This window comes from Mustela nivalis, assembly GCF_964662115.1.
Source record: "Mustela nivalis genome assembly, chromosome: 6".
Classification (NCBI taxonomy): Eukaryota; Metazoa; Chordata; class Mammalia; order Carnivora; family Mustelidae; genus Mustela; species Mustela nivalis.
In genome coordinates, this window is record NC_139025.1 from 95,947,703 (window position 1) to 95,972,027 (window position 24,325).

At 40.9% G+C, this 24,325-nt stretch overlaps 1 protein-coding gene and 1 long non-coding RNA gene across 3 annotated transcripts; both read left to right on the plus strand.

Annotated features, from left to right (window-relative positions):
• Window positions 1-3,101: 3,101 nt before the first annotated feature.
• Window positions 3,102-4,636, plus strand: LOC309867789 (ribonuclease K3-like). Of its 2 annotated transcripts, XM_082736862.1 has the most exons (3): window positions 3,102-3,172; window positions 3,258-3,372; window positions 3,741-4,301. In XM_082736862.1, exon 3 carries the CDS (start codon window positions 3,746-3,748, stop codon window positions 4,199-4,201), a length of 456 nt encoding a protein of 151 aa, XP_082592988.1. In that variant the 5' UTR covers window positions 3,102-3,172; window positions 3,258-3,372; window positions 3,741-3,745; the 3' UTR covers window positions 4,202-4,301. The 2 variants fall into 2 exon arrangements, with proteins under 2 accessions (XP_082592988.1, XP_082592987.1); XM_082736861.1 differs by lacking the exon at window positions 3,102-3,172 and having other exon boundaries at window positions 3,741-4,636.
• Window positions 4,637-9,639: 5,003 nt separating this feature from the next.
• Window positions 9,640-23,456, plus strand: LOC309867815. Its single transcript, XR_014313331.1, has 4 exons — window positions 9,640-9,994; window positions 17,203-18,241; window positions 21,430-21,506; window positions 23,437-23,456. It is a non-coding gene; the product is annotated as an uncharacterized lncRNA (long non-coding RNA).
• Window positions 23,457-24,325: the final 869 nt, after the last annotated feature.

Here is a 24,325-nt window from a genome sequence, read left to right on the forward strand (position 1 = left end):
CAGCAGATATGGGAAACTTACAACTTATAGAGTTCCTTATGATGGGCGTGAAAAGAAGGGAGTCATAAGATAGTCTGACCTAGCAACTGGACAAAAAGTAAAGGATATTACATGTCCGAATTGATGAATGGGCTAAGGGTTGGAGGCCATTTTGACAACCAGGTAGCTCTGCAGAAATAAAACTAAACCTCACAAAATAAAACTAAACCTCACAAACCTTACAAAACTAAACGTGGAGCTCATCAGGTAGCATCACTCTCTGACTCACTGTTCTGACCCTTACCTTGTCAGGTGCCTGACACAGAAAGACCTCAGCAACCAGAGAAAAGGGAGTGTTCTAAGAGGTCTGAATATGGCTGATAATTTTGTTTGGGTAAAGATACTAATCTTCTGTTATTTCAGTGACAAGAATTTGACACTATTCTTTTTCCATTCAGCAAGCATATAAAAGTCTAGAGAAGGAACAGACCAAATAGCAGGCCTTTGACTAATCTCCTTCCAGCTGGGCAGCAGTGTGCAGAAGACACAGACGTATTTCATCAGAGACCCCACAATGAACACATCAAATGCCTTGAATTTGCTTTAGGATTGTAGGGCTGGAACAAGGACTAAGCCAACCACCAGGGTCCATTCCTATCACAGGGTGCTTCTGACAGAGTTCAGGACATGCTACTCCAGAACGTGGAAACTTGGCAAATTCAATCTTTTAAGCTGAAGAAATTTGTGAAAGGACAGAGGTACAAAGGACTCACTGACCTTTGCTGAAGCAGATCATAAAACCTTCCTGGAAGAGGGTTTAGCTCATACACTTTATTCTATCACATCTTTCCACCTTTCATCAAACCTAGCATACAGACACAAGTTTGACCACTTCATTGGGGGCTTCATTACCTTAGGAAGTTTCCCCTGTTACTTAAACCTATGTGAAATAAATGTGCATGCTTTTCTCTTGTTAATTTGTTCTTTTGTTATGGGGGCCCAGCTGAGAACTTAGAAGGGTAGAAGGAATCGATATTTTTCCTCCCCTACACTTGTAAGTGTGGCGATAAAGAGAGATAGGGAGGAGAGGTAGACTCTCCCAGTTGTGTCCTCTGCAATCTGTCTTGCACTTTACTTGGGGTAGCAAGACAGTCATTCACCTGCCTGAATTAAGACAAGTGGAAGCTTTGTTTTAGGAATCAGGCAGAAGGCCAGTCTTGAGAACTTGAGCACTGGGTGAAAAATCAGTGTCAGCTAAGAAAAATGGTTCTCCACTAGGAATGGGTATGAGATTCACTGTGGAGCTCATCAAACACAGACATGCAAAGAGTCTGTTTCAGGAGACCTGGAATCTAGTCTTTCTTTTCTTTCTTTCTTTTTTTTTTTTTAAAGATTTTTAAATTTTTATTTCTTTGACACACAGAGAGAGATCGCAAGTAGGCAGAGAGAGGGAAGCAGGCTCCAGATTTGGGGCTCAATCCCAGGACCCCAGATCATGACTTGAGCTGAAGGCAGAGGCTTAACCTCCTGAACCACCCAGGCGCCCTGAATTTAGGCTTTCTTAAAAGTCTTAGGCGCTTCTGATGAGAGGGGTCAGGGTTGGGAACTCCTGACCAGGCACAGGGGTAATCTGATACTGTTTTCCTCTTCTAGTAGGCTCAAGTTGTGGGACTGCAGAGGGAAGTGGGGTGTGTGTGGCTGTAGAAAAGGGTGGATGAGGGCTAGGCAAAGAGACAGTTTGTTTTGTTTTAATTAAGTACGCTTAATTCTTCAGAACGGTTTTAGGTTTGCAGAAAATTTGGGGAGAAAGCATAGAAAATTCTCATATGTTTCTCCTTTCCCCTCTCTCCTATCCACACAGCCTACAGTTTTCCTGTTGATAACTTCTTGCTTTAGTGTGGTCCTTTTCCTATAATTGATGAGCCAATATTGATTATGATTAACTAAAGTCCACAATTTAATTAGGATCAATTCTTTGCATTATATAGTTCTAGGGGTTTTGATAATGCATATTACTATAAGAGAGGAAACTGTTTTCCTCAGGTCTCTTATGGTTTCTGGCTGGGTCTGAAAATTGAACTGACAGAAATGAATAGGAGAAAAGCATACAAATTTGATAAATTTTTACATGTTCATTCTCTTCACAAGAGAATGAAGACCTGAAGAAGTGCCAGAGTAGGAAGCATTTGTGCCTTTTAGACAAAGAACACGTACATTTGTGAAGAATTCACAAGATAAAGGGGTTTGGTCTATGGGTAGTAAATGGTGAAGAAGTAACTAGAAAGAAAAGAACTCATTTAACAAGGTTTGTTTGCAGATTCCTGTGGTACCACCTCTGACTGGTAAGAGTTTGTCTCCAGGAAAAAAAAAAAAATTATTTCCTGCCTTTAGGTAAAAAAGGGACAAACTTTTCTGCATTTACTGATTCTTAACTGTCTTCAGTGCAAAATAATTTTTATGTCGAAGAACCATAGTTTGGAATGACATAGTCTGCTTTCCTTCAGCATGGACAAGGACTAGTTCCTCATTTTTTTACATTTTCTTAAACTTCTTTACATTTTCTTAAACTTCCTTCATCAGAGTTTTGCAGTGTTCTCTATATTGATCTTATTCAAAGTTGCAGGTTGTCAGCCCATGCTCTGTCCTTAGCAAGCCTTCTGCTCCCTCATCAGCTCCCTCTTTGAGATGCCCTTACCATTCTCTTCACCTAACTTCTAATTAATCCTCAAGACTCAGTTCAGTGTTGTGGCCTTATCTCTACCAGGTCCTCATAGCCCCTTAGCATCTCCTCCACCACAGCTGAAAGAGCTATTTATAGTTATTGTATACAATGTATTTGTCTATTTATCTGATAATCTCTTTCATTGGATCATGAGCTTCTGAATCTGAGTAGCCCAGTATCTGGCCCAGTAAAATTGCACGTAAATTAATTCATTCAAATTTGTTGTTGGAACTCAAATCATTAACAGATAAATGGCAATCACCATATCAAATTTTCATGGTATGTTTTCTCTTAAAGAACTGAAACCACAAAGTTTCAAAACACTAAAGCTTAAGATCAGGAAGGAAGCTCTCCACCCATATCAGGAAGTCAGTACTTCCTCAAAACTTCTTTGAGGAAGTTATCACTTCTCCTTTGTTCCTTTAAGGAGGCTTGGTCTTCCTGCATCTGAAGGGATACTGGCTTTAAACAGTGAGTTGGAGGGTGTGGGTCTCATCCGCTCTGTGCACAAGAAGGGCATCTTCCAAGCCCTAGGTTTCCCTTTCCTCTTTCCTAGGGCTCAGAATCCTATCACGCTTGCATACCTGGCAGAGGAACAGCAGACAAAAGTCTCTGAGCCTGGGAATAATCACGGCCTCTGTCCTCAGCCAGAGCCCCAACAAGGAGACCAGGTAAGAGAAGAAGCCTGGGGGCTGGGGAGAGTAGAGCCGTGACAATGGCCAGAAGGTCCAGGTCACATAGATGGAGGAGATATATTCTAGGAGGGAGGAGCGAATAAACAAGTTTCTCTTTGCATAAGCCCAGGACAAAGAGAAGAATGGGATTTGCCAGTCAGAGAAAAGGTCATCTTAACTCACATTCCTTCTCCCTGGGCTTCAGGTCCTTCTTAGAATTGTTAAGACTCACATCAGAAAGAAGATGGTTTAAACAACAAGAAAGGGACCAATGAAATCTTAAAAGGCATGGTTATAAATGATCATTTTGCTCTTATGACCTCTACTATTATCATTCTCTCACTTTTTTCCCTCTTCCTACACAGAAGAGATGATGCTGGATCTTCTGGGACCCTTTCCTCTCCTCCTGTTGCTGCTGGGATCATGGGGGCCAGTGCATCCACTTGGTGCTTGGGCTCAACCCCCAACCAGGGCTCAATGGTTTGCCATTCAGCATATAAGTACAGGTCCTGTCCAATGCAACATGGCAATGCGTCGTGTCAATAATTATAATCAGCGCTGTAAGCCTCAAAACACCTTTCTGCATGACACCTTCCAGAACGTGGCTGCTACCTGTCTTTTGCCCAACAGGACCTGCAGGAATGGCCAGAATAACTGCCACCAGAGTGCAAATCGTATTGGCATGACTTATTGCAGTTACACTGGAGGGACATATCCCAACTGCCGCTACAGTACTACTCCCCAGAACCAGTTCTACACTGTTGCCTGTAACCCCCCTCAGCCGGGCGACCCTCCCTATCCTCTCGTTCCTGTGCACTTAGATTAAGACTGAGATTTCCAGGGGCACTTGGGTGGCTCAGTCCTTAGGCATCTGCCTCTGGTTCAGGTCATGGTCCCATAAATAAATAAACATCTTAAAACAAAAATGCCAGGGTTTCCAAGGTTCCCATTACTTCCTCTCTCCCTTGGTACTTGTTCTTTTATGGTCTCTTCTGCTTTTCTTTTCCTTTGTTGATTTCCATGGTTCCCATAGAAGAAAGAAGAAGGGGACTGGGAGAATTAGAGGACCAAGATTCAAGACCAGAATTGGGACAAAAATAAATAGGATTGTTTTCTGCTTTGGAGCTCTGTGTGTTTTGAAGGAAGGGAATAGGGAAGAGGGCAAAGAAAGACCCAGGCCCCCTATTTTTAAACTTGGAACTTTGCCAAGCTTTGTTGCATTGTGTTCTCAGCAATAAAATCACATTCTGTTGCATTGTAATGACCTTGATGTGTGTGTTTGGGATTCCTTTCACAAATTGTCAGCCTGGGGCCATCATGATTGCATTTACCAGCATTCTCAGGAGAACTATTTGGGCCCAGGTGCCCTTTGAGGTTATTCAGCAACCCAAGGCTTCTGCCACTTCCCTCACCCCTGTGTCTTTTGGACTTTGGAGGAGGAAAGTTCATCATCCCTTCAAACTCTGTTCAAGGCTTTTACGTATTTCCCTAGAAGCCATGGTCTATGTTTGCTTGATAGTACTTCACACACAGGTTTTAACCCTGAGAACTGATGCATCATGCATCTCTACTATTGGGTTCCCTATTTCATCAGATAATGTTTTATTTTTTAAAAGATTTATTTATTTATTTATCTGATAGAGAGAGACACACACAGTGAGAGAGAGAACACAAGCAGGGGGAGTGGGAGTGGGAGACCAGGCTTCCTGCCAAGCAGGGAACCTGATGCGGGGCTTGATCCCAGAACCCTGGGATCATGACCCGAGCTGAAGGCAGAAGCTCAATGACTGAGCCACCCAGGTGCCCCCAGATAACGTTTTAAATATAAGTACTAGTAGGGATAATGATCCACTGTAGCCTTGGAGTCACTTCTCCCATGATCTATTGGAATGCATAGTGAGAAAGCATAGATCAAGGAAAAAAAAAAAGCATTGGGGAACTAAAAACATTCTTGTCTTACCTAAATTCTGAAATATTACAGAAATAATGCTGTTTTGGAACAGTTAGTGGATTTAGACACTGAAGGACAGGGAATAAATTTGGCTGAGGTGCATGTGACTGTCTCAGTGGGTTAAGCTGTTAAGCCTCTGCTCTTGGCTTGTGTCATTGCTGAGGGAGCAGAAGGCTAGTTAAGGACAAAGCACAAGCTGACACCCTGCAAACTCCCTACCTCCCCACTCCTGGTGGGATATGAGTGATATTCTTCCAGGAAGCACCCAATATCTCCTTAATGTTAATGCCTTGTTAGAGGGAAAAACTTTACTTGACAATATCAGGGCCTCTGGTATCCTTTGAGTCTTCTTTAAGATTTCAAAATCCTTTTTGAAATCTCCCTTTTCCTTACCTCCCCCGACTCCCAAGTATATAATCAGCAATCCCTCACAACCCTGGTGCAGCAACTTTTTCTGTGCACAATTTCTGTCCCCATGCTTTAATAAAACCATCATTTTGCACCAAAGACATCTCAAGAATTCTTTTCTTGGCCATTGGCTCTGGACCTCACCCCACCAAACCTCACCTATATTCCAAAACCCCATCATCTGGCATCCAGACTTGGGGGTTTGAATCTGCTCATCTGGACTCTGAGCTTGAGTGCAAACTTGGCGAAAACCTTCTCTTCCCTTCCTTTACTCTCCCTTCAGGGGCTCTCTGGCTTTACTGGAAAATTTTCATGTCAATTGCTCAGGCAGTAAACCTTTAGCCCCTGGCTACTCTATGGGGAGGAGAAAGCCTCTCTTTTGTCTGCAAGTTAGTCCTGTGGCCGGGATGGTAATAAGACCTAGAAACTTGATGCCCTCTCTTTATTCCTGTCCTTAAACAAAGCTGTGTTGGGCATGGGATAGCCACCTAAGTCACCAGGGACGGCTGCCAATTTTAAGACTCCCATGTGAGGTTTCCTCCTGATTCATCTAATGTGATTCCTTCCACATCCCTGGTCACTTCTAGCTGGGGGAACTCCACAGGGAGTTGCCCCAAACCAGTATCCAATGGAATTAAAACCCAACTGGGGACCATTTCCTAGGGTAGTTGGCTATATGGACTACATGTGTTGGAATGTCACTTAGGCCACAGTGGATTTCTATCTTTCCTCTTTTCCATCAATGTCCTCTACTAAATACTCAAGTTACAAAATTGGGTAATTTCCCCTTGTAAAACTTTTTTAGTGTTCTCCATGAATTAAAAATGGCAGGGCAATAAAGCAGCTTTGAGGCATAGGATGGCACAGTATTTTGGTTTATTCACCAGGCAAGCATCTGTAGCTTGGGACATCATGGGGAAGGGAAGGGGGCCAGTATCTTTCCCCAGGGACTTTTAGGGCAGGAATGCCTTCCTTATAAGGCAGAATGTGATCAATAGCAATCTTTTGTTTGAGAGATGCCTCCAGTCTCTTTTGACACACAGAACCTCTGACATATCCTGTTGTGGGATGCCACCCAGGAGTCGGGGGTGGAGGATGGGGCTAGGGGTGGGATTTTGGACCTTCTCTACTTTTTCAGGAGTGTGGACTCTGTGGGCTTCTTCTTCACTCCCCAAAGACTCTCCTTTCATGTCTTCTTAACCCACTGAAAACAATTTGGATTGCAAAATTTAGGAAAGGACTGATCTTCTGTACACTGCATGGCTACAGTGGGATCTATCAATTAGATCTCTTCTGCAGAAAACAAGGCAAATAGACAGAGGCACCCTAGGTCTATCCAGGATCAGGACCCAGACCTAAAGGCTCTTGCAGAATGTATTTGGCTAGTAAAATCCTTCCTGAAAAATTGGATAATTATCTAAACAGGCCTCCTCTAAGTAAATCTAGGTTGCTGGAGGAAACACAGTCTTTCCCAGAGAAAGGGAATTCTTGACTCTCTTTTTCTTTCACTGTACCTCCTAATAAATGTGGGGGCTTCTCCCTCATTCATTCATTTCCCAGGTTAATGGGAAGCCATTAACTGGAGCCAACTGTGGTTAGTCTACCTCCTGATGGGGATTTTAAGGAATATTCTCAATCAGCTGCTGAAACTCTGTTTTGAGGAAATTCCTAGTCTTCTCTGGCCCAACATGGACTGCCTATTTCCCCCCTGGTGGGAAAACATGGCGTTTGCTCCAGCGTTGGAGCTGCTGAGCTCTAGAACTGGGAACCTTTTCTCTGCCTTCTGGCAGCACTTTGCCTCTCTGCCTCTCTGTCCCCCTCCTCCTGTTTCTGCAATATCTTGGGTACAGCCTGCATAGCTTGTTCCTATACCATCCTTGGTGCCTCCTGCACCATTGGCTCCCCCTTCCCCCCCTCACTATCAAGGGGTAAAGAAGAGCACACCCTGAACCTAACACCACCCACTACAGATTTCTCCACCAGTATCTCCAGTAAAAATTGACAGTGGGGGGGGGCGCCTGGGTGGCTCAGTGGGTTAAGCCGCTGCCTTCGGCTCAGGTCATGATCTCAGGGTCCTGGGATCAAGTCCCGCATCAGGCTCTCTGCTCGGCAGGGAGCCTGCTTCCCTCTCTCTCTCTCTCTGCCTGCCTCTCCATCTACTTGTGATTTCTCTCTGTCAAATAAATAAATAAAATCTTTAAAAAAAATTGACAGTGGGGAGCAAGTAGACTTTTAAAAGAGGATCCAGGTGGAAAATAATTCAGTATTAAAACTAATTTATTTAAGCTTTTTGGTAATTAAGATAGACATGTCTTTAAAGTTATCAACATTAAGTGTGAAACTTTTATTCTAGCAAGGTTTACTAAAGATCAAATAAGCTCATGTTATCTCTGTTGTAATTTCTTATTAAAAAAATGACCTAAAATAATGGTTAATTTTGTCTGTCTCATGAAAGTTCTCATGGTAATCGTTAAGAAAGATTTCAAAGTCTTTGATAATCTGAAACTTTAAACTTTTGCTTGGATGGTAAACGGGATTAAATTCATTGGACATCTAGGTCTTTTCCAAATAGGATAAAGTGTTAAAGCATTAAGTACAGAATGTAGGTTTGTGCTTTTGACTACTTGTTTCAAAAAACCCCAACAAAACCAAACAAAAAACTAAGGATATTTGAGTCTATTGGTAAACATGCTTTGTGCTTAACTGATTCACAAATTTGCCATCTAAAAAGTTTTAGTGTAACAGTTCACAATTAGTTTACTTCTTAGTTTTCACTAGAGACAAAGGTTTCTAAGAGTGCAAAATTCTGCTAAATGTAATTAAGACTGATGGAAATAACACGAAACAACTCTGTATGTAGAAATGCAGGAGACATGTAAGAAAGATATAAGGAATGGGAATGTATTTTTGTCAAAGGTAAAAGAAGGTGCTTCTGTCCTAAATAAGATGGTTGTTTGAAGAGAAATGGATTGGGACAAAATCTGAATGCAAAAGAAAGTTGTGGAAGGCTTGTGAAGGAAAATCTTTGGAAAGGAATGTTAGGTGTGGTCATAATAAACTAAGATTAAAATAAAGGTATTTAAAAGTACAGTGGTATAAGATTGAAACTGTCTCTCTGCTTATTTATATCATAATGTTCAATTAGGCAATGTACAGTACATCATTAGTTTCAGATGTAATGTTCAACGATTCGTTAGTTGTGTATAACACCCAGTTCTCATCACAACACATGTCCTCCTTAATACCCATCACCCATTACCCATCTGCTACTGCCTTCCTTTCTGTAACCCTCAGTTTGTTTCCCAGAGTCCAGACTCTCTTCATGGTTTGTCTCCCTCTCTGATTTCTTCCCATTCAATTTTCTCTCCCTTCCCCTATGGTCCTCTGCACTATTCCTTATGTTCCATATATGAGTGAAACCATGTGATAATTATCTTTCTCTGCTTGACTTATTTCACTTAACATAATCCCCTCCAGTTCCATCCATGTTGATGCAGATGATAAGTATTCATCCTTTCTGATGGCTGAGTACTATTCCATTGCATATATGAACCACATCTTCTTTATCTATTCATCTGTTGAAGGACATCTTAGATCTTTCCACAGTTTGGCTATTGTGGATATTGCTAATAGATACATTGGGGTGCACATGCCCCTTCTTTTCACTATATCTATATCTTTGGGGTAAATACGTAGTAGTGCAATTGCTGAGTCATAGGTAGCTCTATTTTTAACATATCGAGGAGCCTCCGTACTCTTTTCCAGAGTGGCTGTACCAGCTTGCACTCCCACCAACAGTGTAAGAGAGTTCCCCTTTCTTCACTTCCTTGCCAACATTTGTTGTTTCCTGTTTTGTTAACTTTTGCCATTCTAACTGGTGTAAGGTGATATCTCATTGTGGTTTTGATTTTTATTTCTCTGATGGTTAGTGATGTTGAACATTTTTTCATGTGTCCGTTAGCCATTTGTATGTCTTCTTTGGAGAATTGTCTGTTCATGTCTTCTGCCCATTTCTTTTCTTTCTTTCCTTTTTTCTCTTTTTTAGATTTTATTTATTTATTTGACAGAGAGAGAGAGATACTCTCTGTGTGTGTATGTGTGTGTGTTTGTGTGTGTGTGTGTGTACAAGCAGGGGGAGCTGCAGGCAGAGAGAGAAGCAGACTCCCCACTGAGGAGGGAGCCTGATGTGGGGCTCAATCCCAGGACCCTGGGATCACCACCTGAGCTGAAGGCAGCCACCTAACCAACAGAGCCACCCAGGTACCCCCTCTGCTTATTTCTTCACTGGATTACTTGTTTTTTGGGCATTGAATTTCAGAAATTCCTTATAGATCTTGGATACCAGCCTTTTATCTGTAATGTCATTTGTAAATACCTTCTCCCATTCTGTGGGTTGCCTCTTAGTTTTGTTGACTATTTCATCTTCTGTGCAAAAGCATTTTATCTTGGTAAAATCCCAAAAGTTCATTTTTGCTTTTGTTTCTCTTGCCCTTGGAGACATATCTTGAAAGAAGAGTAGAGACCAGTGTTGAATTGTACTGCCTAGTTTCTCCTCTGGGATTTTGATAGGCTCCTGTTTCACATTTAGGTTTTTCGTCCATTTTGAGTCTATTTCTGTGTATGGAGTAAGAGAATGATCCAGTTTCATTCTTCTGCATATGGCTGTCCAGTTTTCCCAGCACCATTTATTGAAGAGACTGTCTTTTTTCCATTAGCTAGTCTTTCCTGCTTTGTCAAAGATTATTTGATCATAGAATTGAGGGTCTATTTCTGGGGTCTCTATTCTGTTCCACTGATCTATATGTCTGTTTTTTGTGCCAATACCATGTTGTCTTGATAAGCACAAGCTTTGTAACATAGCTTGAAGTGAGGCAATATGATGCCCCCAGCTTTGGTTTTCTTTTTAATATTCCCCTGGCGATTGGGGGTCTCTTCTGGTTCATAAAAATTTCAGGATTGTTTAATTCCAGCTCTGTGAAAAATGTCGATGGTACTTTGATAGGGATTGCATTGAAAGTGTAGATTGTTCTGGGCAGCAAAAACCTTTTCCTAATGTTTATTCTTCCAATCCATGAGCATGGAATGTTTTCCCATCTCTTTGTGTCTTCTTCAATTTCTTTCATAAGTGTTTTATAGGTTCTAGAGTATAGATCCTTTACTTTTTTAGTTAGGGTTATTCCTAGGTATCTGATGGTTTTTGTTGTTATTGTAAATGGATTTGATTCCTTAATTTCTTTTTCTTCAGTTGCATTCTTAGTGTATAGAAATGCAGCTGATTTTGTATCCCTGCATGTTGCTGAACTGCTATATGAGTTCTATTTGGGAGTGGAGTCTTTTGGGGTTTCCACATAAAGTATCATGTCATCTGCAAAGAGAGAGAGTTTGACTTTGCAGAGTTTGACTTCTTCTTTGCCAACTGGAATGCTTTTATTTCTTTTTGTTTTCTGATTGCTGAGTCTAGGACTTCTAGGACTATGTTGAACGAATGTGGTGAGAGTGGGCATCCCTGTCATGTTCCTGACTGTATGGGAAAAGCTCTGTTTTTCCCCATTGAGAATGATATTTGCTATGGATTTTTCATAGATGTCTTTTCTGATATTGAGGTATATTCCCTCTATCCCTATACTTTGAAGAGCTTTAATCAGGGAGGGATGTTGTATTTTGTCAAATGCTTTTTCTGCATCAATTGAGGGAATTATAAGGTTCTTTTCTCTTGTTAATGTGATCTATCATGTTGACTGATTTGTGAATGTTGAATCACCCTTGCTTCCCAGGAATAAATCCCACCTGGTCATGGTGAATAATCCTTTTAATGTACTGTTGGATCCTATTGGCTGGGATCTTGTTGAGTATTTTGTTCATCAGGATTATTGGTCTGTAATTCTCCTTTATGATGAGGTCTTTGTCTGGTTTTGGGATCAGGGTAATACTGGCCTCTTATAACAAGTTTGGAAGTTTTCTTTCTATTTCTATCTTTTGAAACAACTTCAGTAGACTAGGTTTTATTCCTTCTTTAAATGTTTGATAGAATTCCCCTGGGAAGCTGTCTGCCCCTGGACTCTTGTTTTTTGGGAGGTTTTGATTATTGCTTCAATTTCTCTGCTGGTTATTGGTCTGTTCAGATTGTCTATTTTTTCCTGTTTCAGTCTTGGCAGTTTATAGGTTTTCAGGAAAGCATCCATTTCTTCCAGATTGCCTGGTTTGTTGGCATATAGCTGCCAGTAATAATGTCTAGCAGTTGTCTCTATTTCCTTGGTATAGTCATGATATCTCCCCATTCATGATTTTATTAATTTGGATTCTTTCTCTTTTCTTTTGGATAAGGCTGGGCAGAGATTTATCAATCTTATTAATTCTTTCAAAGAACTAGCTTCTAGTTTCGTTCATCTGTTCTCCTAGTCTTCTAGTTTCTATTTCATTGATTTGTGCTCTAATCTTCATTTTCTCCTGCTTGGTTTAGGCTTTATTTGATGATCTTTCTCCAAGTCCTTTAGAGTAAAATTAGCTTGTGCATTTGAAATTTTTCTAATTTTTTTGAGAGAGGTTTGGATGGTTATGTACTTCCCTCTTAAGACAACCTTTGCAGTACCCCACAGGTTTTTGAACTAATGTGTTTTCATTTTCATTGGTTTGCATGATTGTTTAAGTTCTACTTTAATTTCCTGGTTGATCTATTAATTCTTTAGCAGGATGCTCTTCAACCTCCAAGTTTTTGAGTTCCTTCCAAATTTCTTGGGGTGAGTTCCCATTTTAAGCATTGTAGTCTGAAAATATCCAGGGAATAATCTCAGTCTTTTGGTGTTGGTTAAGACCTGATTTGTGACTCAGTATGTGGTCTATTCTGGAGAAAGTTTCATGTGCACTCAAGAAGAATGAGTATTACATTGTTTTAGGATTGAATGTTCTGTGTATATCTGTGAAGTCACATATTCTTTCAATTTCTGCTGGTCCCGGAAGTTCTTTATCTCACCATCTGTTCTGAATGATAGCTTTGCTGGATAAAGTATTTCTGGCTGCATGTTCTTTTCATTTAGTACACTGAATTTATCTTGCCAGCTCTTTCTGGCTTGCCAGGTTTCTGTGAATAGGTCTGATATTATTCTTATGTTCCTCCCTCTATATGTAAGGAAACTCCACTCCCTGGCTACTCTTAGGATGTTTCTATGTCAAGGTGTTGATCTATTTTTATTGATTTTGGGAGGGGTTCTCTCTGCCTCTTGGATATGAATTCTTGTTTCCATCCCCAGATTAGGGAAGTTCTCAGCTATCACTTGCTGAAATATATCTTCTAGCCCTCTCTCTCGCTCTCTCCACCCCTCAGGGATCCCAGTAATTCTGACATTGGAATGTTTCATGGCATCATTAATCTCTCCAAGCCTTTTTTTCATGGACTACTAGTTATGTATCTTTGTTTTCCTCAGCTTCCTTTCCTTTCAATCAGCTTTTCTTTGAGATCACTAATTTGTTCTTCTACCTCATTTACCCTGGTTGTTAGAGTATTCAATTTAGACTGCATCTCATTCATAACATTTTAAAATTTGGCCTGATTGGATTTCATTTCTGCCCTTAAAGAGTCTATATTATCACTAATGCTTTTTTCAAGCCTAGCTATTGAATTTATGATTGCTATCCTGAATTCTATCTCTCACATTTTACTTATATCCATATTGATTAGCTCTGTGGCAGAGAACACTATTTCACTTTTTATTGTATGTGAGTTCCTCCTTCTTGGCATTTTTTCCATAGAATGATGGGTGGGCAAAGGAACAGAGTCCAAAGTGTCAACTAGGACCCAGGCAATGCACTCTGGCAAAATACAGAGTGGCAGGAAGCCACTACAGAAAAACAGAGCCAAATGAATTGTAAGAATAAAATTTAAAAATTAAGAAAAAGGGGAGAGGTGAAGAGGGACTGTAATCCCACAGTGTGGACAAGGCAGGTCATTCTACTTGTTCCTGGCAAATATTGGGACCTGCCAAGGTGCCTATCCTACAGGAAACATCAACTTTCTTTAGCACAGCATATGTCACAATCTCCATAACCTGACTTCTGCCCACCTGTCTAGCCTTGTTTCCTATCACTCACATCACCTGTTCTCTTCATATCAATCATACCTAGCCACTGACAGTTCCAGGAACATACCATACACATTCCAACCACTGAAACTTCATTCTTGCTTGTTGTTGCTTGGTGAGAGTCTGTCCAGCTTTTACATCCCAGGTCAGTTCAGACCATCAAGAAGCTTCTAGATTCCAGCTCCTGGTGATTCCTCCCTCCTAATCCCTTCATACCACACTTTTGGTACTTAGCATGCCCTACTTTATATGGTTACATTTTTTTCTCATTTTCATTCATTTGTTCAAGCATTCACTTATGTGAATAAGTACAAATACACAACATTTGTAGAATGTCTATTGTGTGTAAATGCTATGGTAAGCAATGATATAAGGATGAAAAAGCCAATGTCCAAGCACTCAAAGGGATCAAGTTTTCTAGAATAGTTGCTTCTAACCTGAGGACTTCAAGAAGTTTGTGAACCCACTGAAATTGTTTGAATACATCTTGTTGTTTCCATTTTTAGACAGCAGGTCAATAGTTTTTATCAAATTATCACAGAATTGTATGGCCTTTGGTTTAGTGGCTAAAATATAAACAGCACACATATGCACATAACTACCAAAAATACCATTAAAACTAGTTAGAACTCATTTACTAACTACAACTACTGGACTCAAAGTAATTGATATTAAAGTAGCAATAGACTGGCAAAATTTCATATTTTAGTGTCCACATTGTATAACCCATATCAGAGGAGTCAGCATTATCCAAAACAAAGATATTATTCAACTGTCTTATTCAAAGACAGACATTTCCAGAAGATACTAAAGAATCAAAATTATACCTACTCTATAAATACTCCTACATTGATTTCCAAGTAAACATAACACATTAGTTTATATCCATACTCCTAGTGGTGAGTGGGTGTGAAAGGATATAGGGAGAGAGAACTTGCTATGCTATCTTTGCTCTTTATTCCATATTGAGAAATTTTCTATGCCATCTGCTTCTGTGAGCTTTCTGCACTTTATAATTCTTTTAAGATTTTTTTAAAGCTCAGAACGCTGAGATCAAGACCTGAAGTGAGATCAAGAGTCAGATACTTAACTGACTGAGCCACCCAAATGCCCCTGCATTTTATAATTCTTCAATCCTTCCCCTCAATTCTTGAAGAATCCTGGTTTTACCAGCTAGTAGAATGTCCTGGCCAACCTTTGGACTGAACTCAAACTTGTCTGTGCCCCCATGTGCAGTAAGCCAGTGTGTGGACACTGGTTTGAAAGCAAAGAAAGTTTTTCTTATTATCAGAAGGGTGGCCGAACAAGAAGGCAGGGTATCATTCCCAAAGTTCCTTTGCCCTGTTGAGATTAGGAACAGCTTGGGGAAGTTTGGGAAGGAGGTGAACACAAGAGAGGAAGGGGAGGGCTTTTTTGAAACCTTGAGGGAACTGAGGGGGAACTTGAAACAGTCTGGAGGTAGCATTCTGCTAGAAAATGAGGTGGCATTTGGGACTTGACGCATCAGGTAGTTTTAAGACAAAAGTTATCATCTGTTTTCCATTAGATTCTTAACGTCAATGTACAAACAAGGGGTAGAGTCAAAAGGGCAAAGATAATGATTAATCATGCACAGGGTTTAAGAAGTGCATGAAATGTAATTTAAACAGGGATCAAAACAGAATGTGAAGGTAAGTCCATAATATGATGAGTTTAAGTATAGTGCTGCTTTATGTTTTCAAAACAAGTCCAGGAACCAAGTGCCTGGTCTTATCATCAAAATGCAAAATTAAACAATAAAAATTCAGCTGAGCAAATTTCCAGGTCTGATTTGCTTTATTCAGTGATTCATGAATGGGGCAGCATTCCACCTAACAGGCAGAAAGGAGCTCAGAGGAGATTTACAAAAAGGAAGCCTTTTATAGGCAGGGCTGTGGGGCAAGGAAATTTTAGCAAAATAAAAGAAAGGATTATTTGAGACTAGGTCACTTTTCTTTAGGGGGAAGAACAGAGGGTGCTTATTACGCCACTGAGCTCCTCTTCCTTTGGGGAATGGAAAGAGCCCATGTGGGAGATTATCTCCTTGGTGTGGATGAGAAATTTCCTGACTTACCACCAGCTGAGATGACATTTCTGGGGGAGGTTGAAAGCATAGTTTGATCCGTACCAAGCCCCAGCCTGGTGACCTATCCTAGCAAAAATGACTCTCTCTTGAGCTTGTGGTGCTCTTTGTCACATTCCTAAATTTCCATTCCAGATACAGGAGGACGCGTTCTTATTTCCCCCAGTAGTCTTATTGTAGGAAAGCTGTAAGTCTAAGGATAGAAGGAATTCTAGCCCATTTAGAAGGAAGGAGGGAAAGCCACTGTGTGAATGTGTATTTAGTAAGAGCCATGCTGCCTCAAGGAGCTGTAGTAAAGAGCAAAGCACGGGGACAGCAGATCTGAAGGTTCTTTTTTTTTTTTTTAAAGATTTATTTATTTTTATTTTAGAGAGAGAGCAGAGCAAGAGGGTCAGAGGGAGAGGGAAAGAGAATTCCAAGCAGACTCCCCACTGAGCACTCGATCTCACAACCCTGAGACCGGGGACTTGGCTGAAAGGACGAATGTGTTTGTGGCTTCACCTACTGTGCCACCGAGGACCGTAGATCTGAAGTTTTCAAATTGAATTTACTCTTCAAGTAGTACACTTTTGTATAATCATAATGTAACTTAATAATTGTAATAGAATGCAGTGGGTGCTGGACAAATGAAGGCTGAAACATAGTCCTGTGCCTTAGAGGGGAAAGCTCAGAGGAGAGGATATCTGAGCACAGCCTTGAAAGATGGTTAAGTAACCAAACAGATGAGGTTAGAAAGAGTATTCTGGGCAAAGAAACAACACCTGTAAAACTGTGAAATTTAAGCTTTAATTTTTTCTAAAAGTAAAACATGAGGCTATCATGGAAGTTTAAAAATAAACCCATGTCAGGGTGCCTGGGTGGCTCAGTGGGTTAAGCCACTGCCTTCAGCTCAGGTCATGATCTCAGGGTCCTGGGATCGAGTCCCGCATTGGGCTCTCTGCTCAACAGGGAGCCTGCTTCCTCCTCTCTCTCTTTCTGCCTGCCTCTCTGCCTACTTGTGATCTCTCTCTGTCAAATAAATAAATAAAATCTTAAAAAAAAAAAAACCCATGTCATAAATAAATATATAAATAAACCTCTTTTATTTGGCTGGTTAATTAATAATGAGGAAAACTGTAACATGGTAAAAACAGTTCAAATGTGATAATGGTTTATAGAAAATTACATTCTCTGCTGGACAAAATTCATTTGTGTTGTGGTGAACACAAATATCTGCGTTATTGCTTTAGACCATTTCACTTCCATCCTGCAAGTTGAGCTAAGGTATGCATATGTGTCTGTTAATTCCCCAGGGATCTGCTGAACAACCCCTGGCACTCCAATGAAAAGATGAGTATAACACGGAGTCACTCTGGTTCTGTGTTTGGGATTCTCTCTCTCTCCTTCTGCCTCTCCCCTCCCACAATAAATACATAAATTGTGTAAAAAATATTAAGCTACCATATGATCCAGCAATCCCACTTCAGGGGGTTTCAGGGGGTTTATATAAAGGAACTGAAATCAATATCTCAAAGAGATATCCACACATCTATGACCATTGAGGCATTGTTCACAAAGACCACTGACAGAAAGAAATCTTTCTCTTTTTTTTAAAGTTGTATTTATTTAAGTCACCTCTACATCCTTACGCCGTATGCAAAGATAAACTCAAAATGGATAAAAGACCTCAACGTGAGACAGGAATTCATCAGAATCCTAGAGGAGAACATAGGCAGTAATCTCTTCGATATCAGCCACAGCAACTTCTTTCAAGATATGTCTCCAAAAGCGAAGATGAACTTTTGGGACTTCATCAAGATCAAAAGCCTCTGCTCAGCAAAGGAAACAGTCAAGAAAACAAAGAGTCAACCCACAGAATGGGAGAAGATATTTGCAAATGACAGTACAGACAAAATGTTGATATCTAGGATCTATAAAGAACTCCTCAAACTCAACACACACAAAACAGGCAATCATATAAAAAAATGGGCAGAAGATATGAACAGACACTTCTCCAATGAAGACATACAAATGGCTATCAGACACATGAAAAAATGTTTATCATCACTAGCCCTCAGGGAGATTCAAATTAAAACCACATTGAGATATCACCTTACACCAGTTAGAATGGCCAAAATTAGCAAGACGGGAAACAACATGTGTTGGAGGGGATGTGGAGAAAGGGGAACCCTCTTCCACTGTTGGTGGGAATGCAAGTTGGTGCAGCCTCTTTGGAGAACAGTGTGGAGATTCCTCAATGTGGGGCTTGAACTTGCGACCAAGAGTTGTATACTCCGACTGAGCCAGCTAATTGCCTCCAGAAGTGAAGAAATTGTTAAATCTCAGTGGCAGGTCAGTGAAAATAAAGATGTTATTTTTTTCCCCTCCTGTGAAAGTTAATAAAAGGAAACCTGGTTTAGAATGGCAGTGGGGACCAGCCCGAGGCGCTCTATTGTCCTATCACTCAGGCCAATTACAGATACATCAGGAAAAGACTACTTTGCAAGGCAAACTACTTTATTAGTTCAGCAGGAAGATAGGCTTCTCCACCCTGCTCCGGAACAGTCCAGCCAACTGATTCTGTCACAACCCAGCCAAAGCAAAACTACCACACTTCCAACTCCCTGTTACTCCAGGGACTTTCTATTTATAAAGCCTTCCAAACTTTTTCCTTTCCTCTAGAAAAAGTGTTCCTTTCTTTGTTCAGGCACTTGCCTATACTTCTGCTGTAACTTGCTTGTCCCTGATTGCAGTTCTCTGCTATTCCTGAATAAGCCCATTTTTGCTGGTAAAATAACTGGTAGTTTTATTTTTTGAGGTTAATACCTCATACCCGTTCATGACTCTATCAGTTCCTTCCCTGGGTCTTTGGAAGCCCATGGATTCCAGGTTCAGACACCCTAAGACATTATTATAGTCTGCATGAGGCCATTTATGTATTATTATGGTTTTGAGAAACATTTGGACCAAAACACTGAATAAGTTGAATGATTGTTAACAAAAGGAAATATCAAGGAATTAAAAGAAAGGAGTTAAAGTCAAGGAAAATGTTCAAAGAAAGACTATAATTAACAAATGATTTTAAATTTATATTCAAGGGATAATATCTCTTTACAAACTTAAATTAGAATTAGAAAAAATTATAACTCAAACTAGAAGCCACAACCCAAGCAGAGTCTGTTATAGAAGCTGGTAGAACTCTGAGGAAGGAGACCCACTAAACAGCTCTCAGAAACCAGGGTTAATTGACTTGCCTGGGCTACTTCGGTAGTTGATTTCTGTAGATATAAATGGATATATTCCTACCAGTCAGTTTAGGGTACTTTCTAATGGCTTCATTTCAGAGAAGCCTTAGAGCTTATGGCTGAGCTCATAGTTGAATTGTTGGATGTCTGTTTTGGGTTCTCAATTATTTGTCTTCCACATCAAAAGTAGAATATCACACTTATTTCAGAAACACTGGGTTAACCAGTCAAAACTGGCAATGACTGGGGTAGAGTAACCTTATGATGATATTATGAATAATATAGATCAACATTAACACTTTATTCTTTACAAAACTACTTTCATATGCATTGCTTCCTTAGATTCTCAGAACTCCTGCCTGAAGTACTGTAATACACTGTGAAATAGGATGCCTTGGACACCTGTGGATCTCTCTCTGAGCTTGTTCCTTCACAGGTTAGCTCTCCTAGCTTCTCTCTGCTGCCTCTCTCTGCACTCACTGAGTCACTGCATGATTTAGGTCTTCAGTGGAACACATGAACTTGCCCAGAATTCCTGTCTTTTTACTCTCCTTTTTTTACCCGAAAATACCAAAGGGTAGTTGGATATATGGAGTGAGATCTGAGACAACCTGTAGAGAGCAAGATAGAGTCTCTCATGTCAGGTGGAAACCTGTGTCAAGCAGGGGCCTGTGTCAAGTGATGACACAGTAGTTAAAGGTGCTGCAGCTAGGAGATATTCCTGGGACCGGTGTCAGCTGACTTCCCAGAACTAATAAGGAACAGAACCAAAAAAAGTCTGCAGGGTCCTGAAACCAATGCAATCCCTTTAGAAACGGGAGGATTGACAGCAAACTGTCAGACTCTTCAGACCTTACCCCTCTATGTCAGAGACCACTTGAAAAGACCACTGCTCCCAAAGGCTCTACCCTGTTAATCTGCAGACAGAACTGAGATCCTTCCCCGGGGGACCGTAGGAAGGAGTGAGTGCCCAGAGCTGACCAGGACCTGACCAAGACCATATTTCAACTGTGCGCCCACAGACTGACTTCAAGTTTGGTTCATTAACTTACTACATCCTTCTGTTATCTGCTTTGTGCTGTGGTTTTTCTTCTGACCTGCTCTGTGTGCTGTGTAAGGAGCCAAGTTGAGTCATATGGTTAAATGTCATTAAGCTTGGAATCCTGAACCTGGTTTATAATTCTGATTTAACTTTGCTTTATGATTGATTAAAGCTGACATTGTGGAAGGACACAACTAATGTGAACGCCTTCCTAGTGTGCTCATGAAGCAACCCCCATCCCGTCCACCACCTTGAATACCATCTTCAGCTAAGGACAAAAGGAAGATGTTGGAATGAGGGTGGGGTGGGCCAGCGTTATGGAGCTTGCCAGGAAAAACCCAGCAAACACTGGTAATATTTGTGAGGTATATTTATGTCCATGGATAAGAGGTTTTCTTCCTTCCTTCCTTCCTTCCTTCCTTCCTTCCTTCCTTCCTTCCTTCCTTCCTTCCTTCCTCTCTTTCTTTCTGTTGATAAGAGTTTCTTGTGATTTGTAGAGTCATGCTCCTCTTTCTGATACTAGGAGAGAGATAAACTTACAAAAGGAAATTTCCTTTATTAATGGAAATGTTCCTATAAAAAGGCTAACTGAGTCTCTGGTTTCAGAGCTTCTCCTGTGTTGGTGGTTTCTTAAAAACCACCAGCTCAAAATTGTCCTTATGCCCAAAGGTATCATTTGGAGTGGAAAACTCTGCTACCCTTCATGACTATCCGATAATAAGGTGGCCCTGTAAGAAACTCAACCAAGCTGGCTTAGGTGCACTGATAGGAAACACATTCAGGGACCTCAGTTTATCCACAAATTGCACCTTTGACTACATACTCTCCCCGCTTAATGGAGATTCCACAGTCCACAAAACCAGAGGAGTTTTATTGTTTTTGTTGTTTGGGGTTTCTTTGTTTGTTTTCCATTGAAGTTCTCATTGAACATAGCCTAGTCATCTGTGGGATTTTCCCCAGAAGATTTTAGGGAAGTGAGTTTAGGAGCTAGATCTCTGATTCTTTCCTGATAAGTTCAGATTACCCGTCTCCAGTTTACCCCTCCCCAGAGCCTTGTCATTCTTCTGTACCCAGAAGGGAGGCTTTGATATTAGACACCTTTGCTCCAGGCTATTCTCAGAGGGAACTTAAGTGTTCTAGATGAGAAGACACAGAACAGGTTCACCTAGGAAGGCTGTCGCCCACCCATGACAGGCTACTAATCAGTTGGAGTCCTGCACTTCTCACTACTATTCCTTTCTTCACAACTGCAGACTTCCTGGCTCTCTGCTCTTCAGAACCACATATTGATTTCCTCACCACTGACACCTGAGTGTTGGATCTGAACAGGGTGAGTTCAGTTGGGGCTGGTGCTAAACATGCATGAGGGAAAAGGCCCAGAAACACTGCAAAGTGTCTCACTGAACTTTTAGATGGTAGACGTAAGGTTGGAAAGTGATCCAATTTTATAAGAAGCAAAGACCTGAAATCAACTCAGTATTAATCCCAGTGAAACAGTGTCTCTCTTCAAGCCATCTACCCCTATTCCCACTTCTTCTCCAATCTTCCCAAGCATAATACATTGAAGCACCTTGACTGCTGGTCTTCTAACCTGGGTAGGACCTTTGGGTCAGGTACAGGGTGGCCCAGATGTGAATGTGCCTCCTCTGTCTTCTATAGCACTTCACACGATAGAGGATGAAAAACATTTCCTTGTATCATTCAAGATTCTTCCACCCAGTTTAGATTAAGTTGAACCAGACAGATTTAATAGGAGGGGGAAAAAAAGTTTCATTATATGCACAGAGGCCCAATAATGAAATTGAGATCCCAAAGAAATGACGGAGGCAGGCTACTTTTAGACATTTTAAACAATGAGACATAGATTTCTGAGGAATTGACAAGACAGACAAAACAAATGTTGGGGAGTGCTAATTAGTAAGGAATTCCAAGCACATTCTGGGCTGAGGTAGAAGATTAGTAAAAAGCAAGGAATATACCTTTTATATACCTTTTTTGGCTTTAAAATCCATAAAACTGGTTGGGTGCCTGGCTGGCTCACTTAATGGAACATGCGATTCTTGATCTCAGGGTATGAGCTGAAGCCCCACATTGGGCATAGAGCTTACTTAAAAAATTATAATAAAAAAATAAGTAAAATCGCTATCTCTGGTGATAAGAATATCTTTTTATTTCTTAGTACAGGGAAAGTACCATTCATAGGAGAGATTCAATTTCTGCTTTGGGGGGACTGAAGAGGGTCTGAGTATCCTTGCCTTGTCTATTTTCCAAATAGATTCAATTCAAAATGATGAATATGCCATTGGGACACCTTTTGGGGTGGGCTGTCCTGGGTCCCTATACCATTCTCAGAAATGCTCTTACTGACATATCTTATTAGATGCTCACAGGTCTTTGAAGCAGCTGTTCTTAACCCCATTTGTGAACATAGGGCTTAAGAACCAGGTTAGAGATTCCACAGGACCAGCTTTATGCCTCATCATAAACAACCTATTGTTTACAAATAACACTGTACCTTCATTTTGACCTGAGTAGCTCTTATGAGGGCAGTCTCAAACTTGGAACTTGATTGAACAAAACGATATTTCAAAACTTGAGGTCCTATATGATTGCATTCTGAAACCAAATCAAGAAGATTTATAATTATGATAATGTGATAAATGGCCACTGAATAGTACGTGGGTAGTCAGAAGTGATAAGAGATTTCACCCAGGCTTTGGGGAAGTACCCTAAGGAAATCAGGATCAGATAAATACCGTTCTGCTGAATCAATGTAACTGTAGCCTGGGGTTTGAGGGAACCAGAGCCTTGTTGCTTGGAAAATCACCCAAGTCTTCACCTAACTTCCTCATTCGCTTAAGTGGTGACAACCCTTTCCACTTCACAGCCACAAAACTTAAATTGCCATTTTCTTTTACAGCCACACGCTTTAGACTTTTGATCTGGACTGTTGGGCAGAGTTAGCTAGAGGGTGATGAGTTCCTCTGTTTGGGTAGAAGATAGGCCAGACAGCAGGTGTTTGAAATTCTCAAAATTAACTTTGTCTATTTTGGACCATTTTCGTGTTTGTCTCAGTCAGGTTCTAGCATCTGTTTAGTTCTCATAAATTTAACTACTTAATGAGATTTATCCTCTTCAAGCCTGGGAACAAAATGGTAAAGTTGGGTGCCAGTGTCTACACTGCCAAGAAAGGAATTTTAAGGTGCAGGTCAACTCTTACAGCAGTGTTGAGATAATGCTTTCCTCTATCTTCCCTGCAGACCCACAGGTGGCTCTGGTGACTGAGATGGCATCCTTTCTAAAGGCCCTAGGCCCTCTGTTGGCCCTGCTATTTCCCCTAGGTGGTCTGCTTGTACACAGCCAGAACCTTTCCTGGAAGGAATTCATGAAACAGCACTACCTGAGCACAAGCTGGAAATTCAGCGACTACAAATGCAATGATCTCATGAGGGAAAGAGAAGCTCCACAAGACAGAAACTATCACATCTTCATCTATACCTTTTGGCACAAAATTGAGCATATTTGCTTCAGGAAGTGGAGAGACCGTTACAGAAATGTATATATATGGGCCCAGCATCCCTTCAAAATACTCCAGTGCTACCAGGAGGGCAACCAAAAGAGCTATAGAGAGCACGATGGCTACAGCTACATTGAATTCCACTGTGGCATGAACGGGTATGTGGATGGCATAGAGGACATCCAGTTGTTAGACATCAAAAAATAGAAAGTCTACCCATACCCAGAGGTTTGAGTAGAGTATTCAATACTTCCCAAGAGGGAGCCCGTGCCACGGTTAGCAGCCCTTGCTATGCCATCCTTTGCATTTGAGGTGCCAACATTTTCCAACTACTTAGAGTTATGCATCATCGCATGCTTGTTTCCTATCAAAACCACTCACAGTTTCTCTGCCTGGAATATTCCTGTGCCCTCATGTATCTGATCTGCTCCTACAGTATTTTAAGATTAGGCTCTATATGGCTTTTCTGTTTTACTGAACCAGGCATGTTCCCGAAAGTGACTCTCATTACACTGACCAAAACAGAATGGTCTTCCTTCCCTAAATAAATTATGTCACTCCAATGTGTGTGACATTCACATATGTTATATGTTGTGTGATTGGTGGAGGTGTCCCAGGGTGTTTGATACACA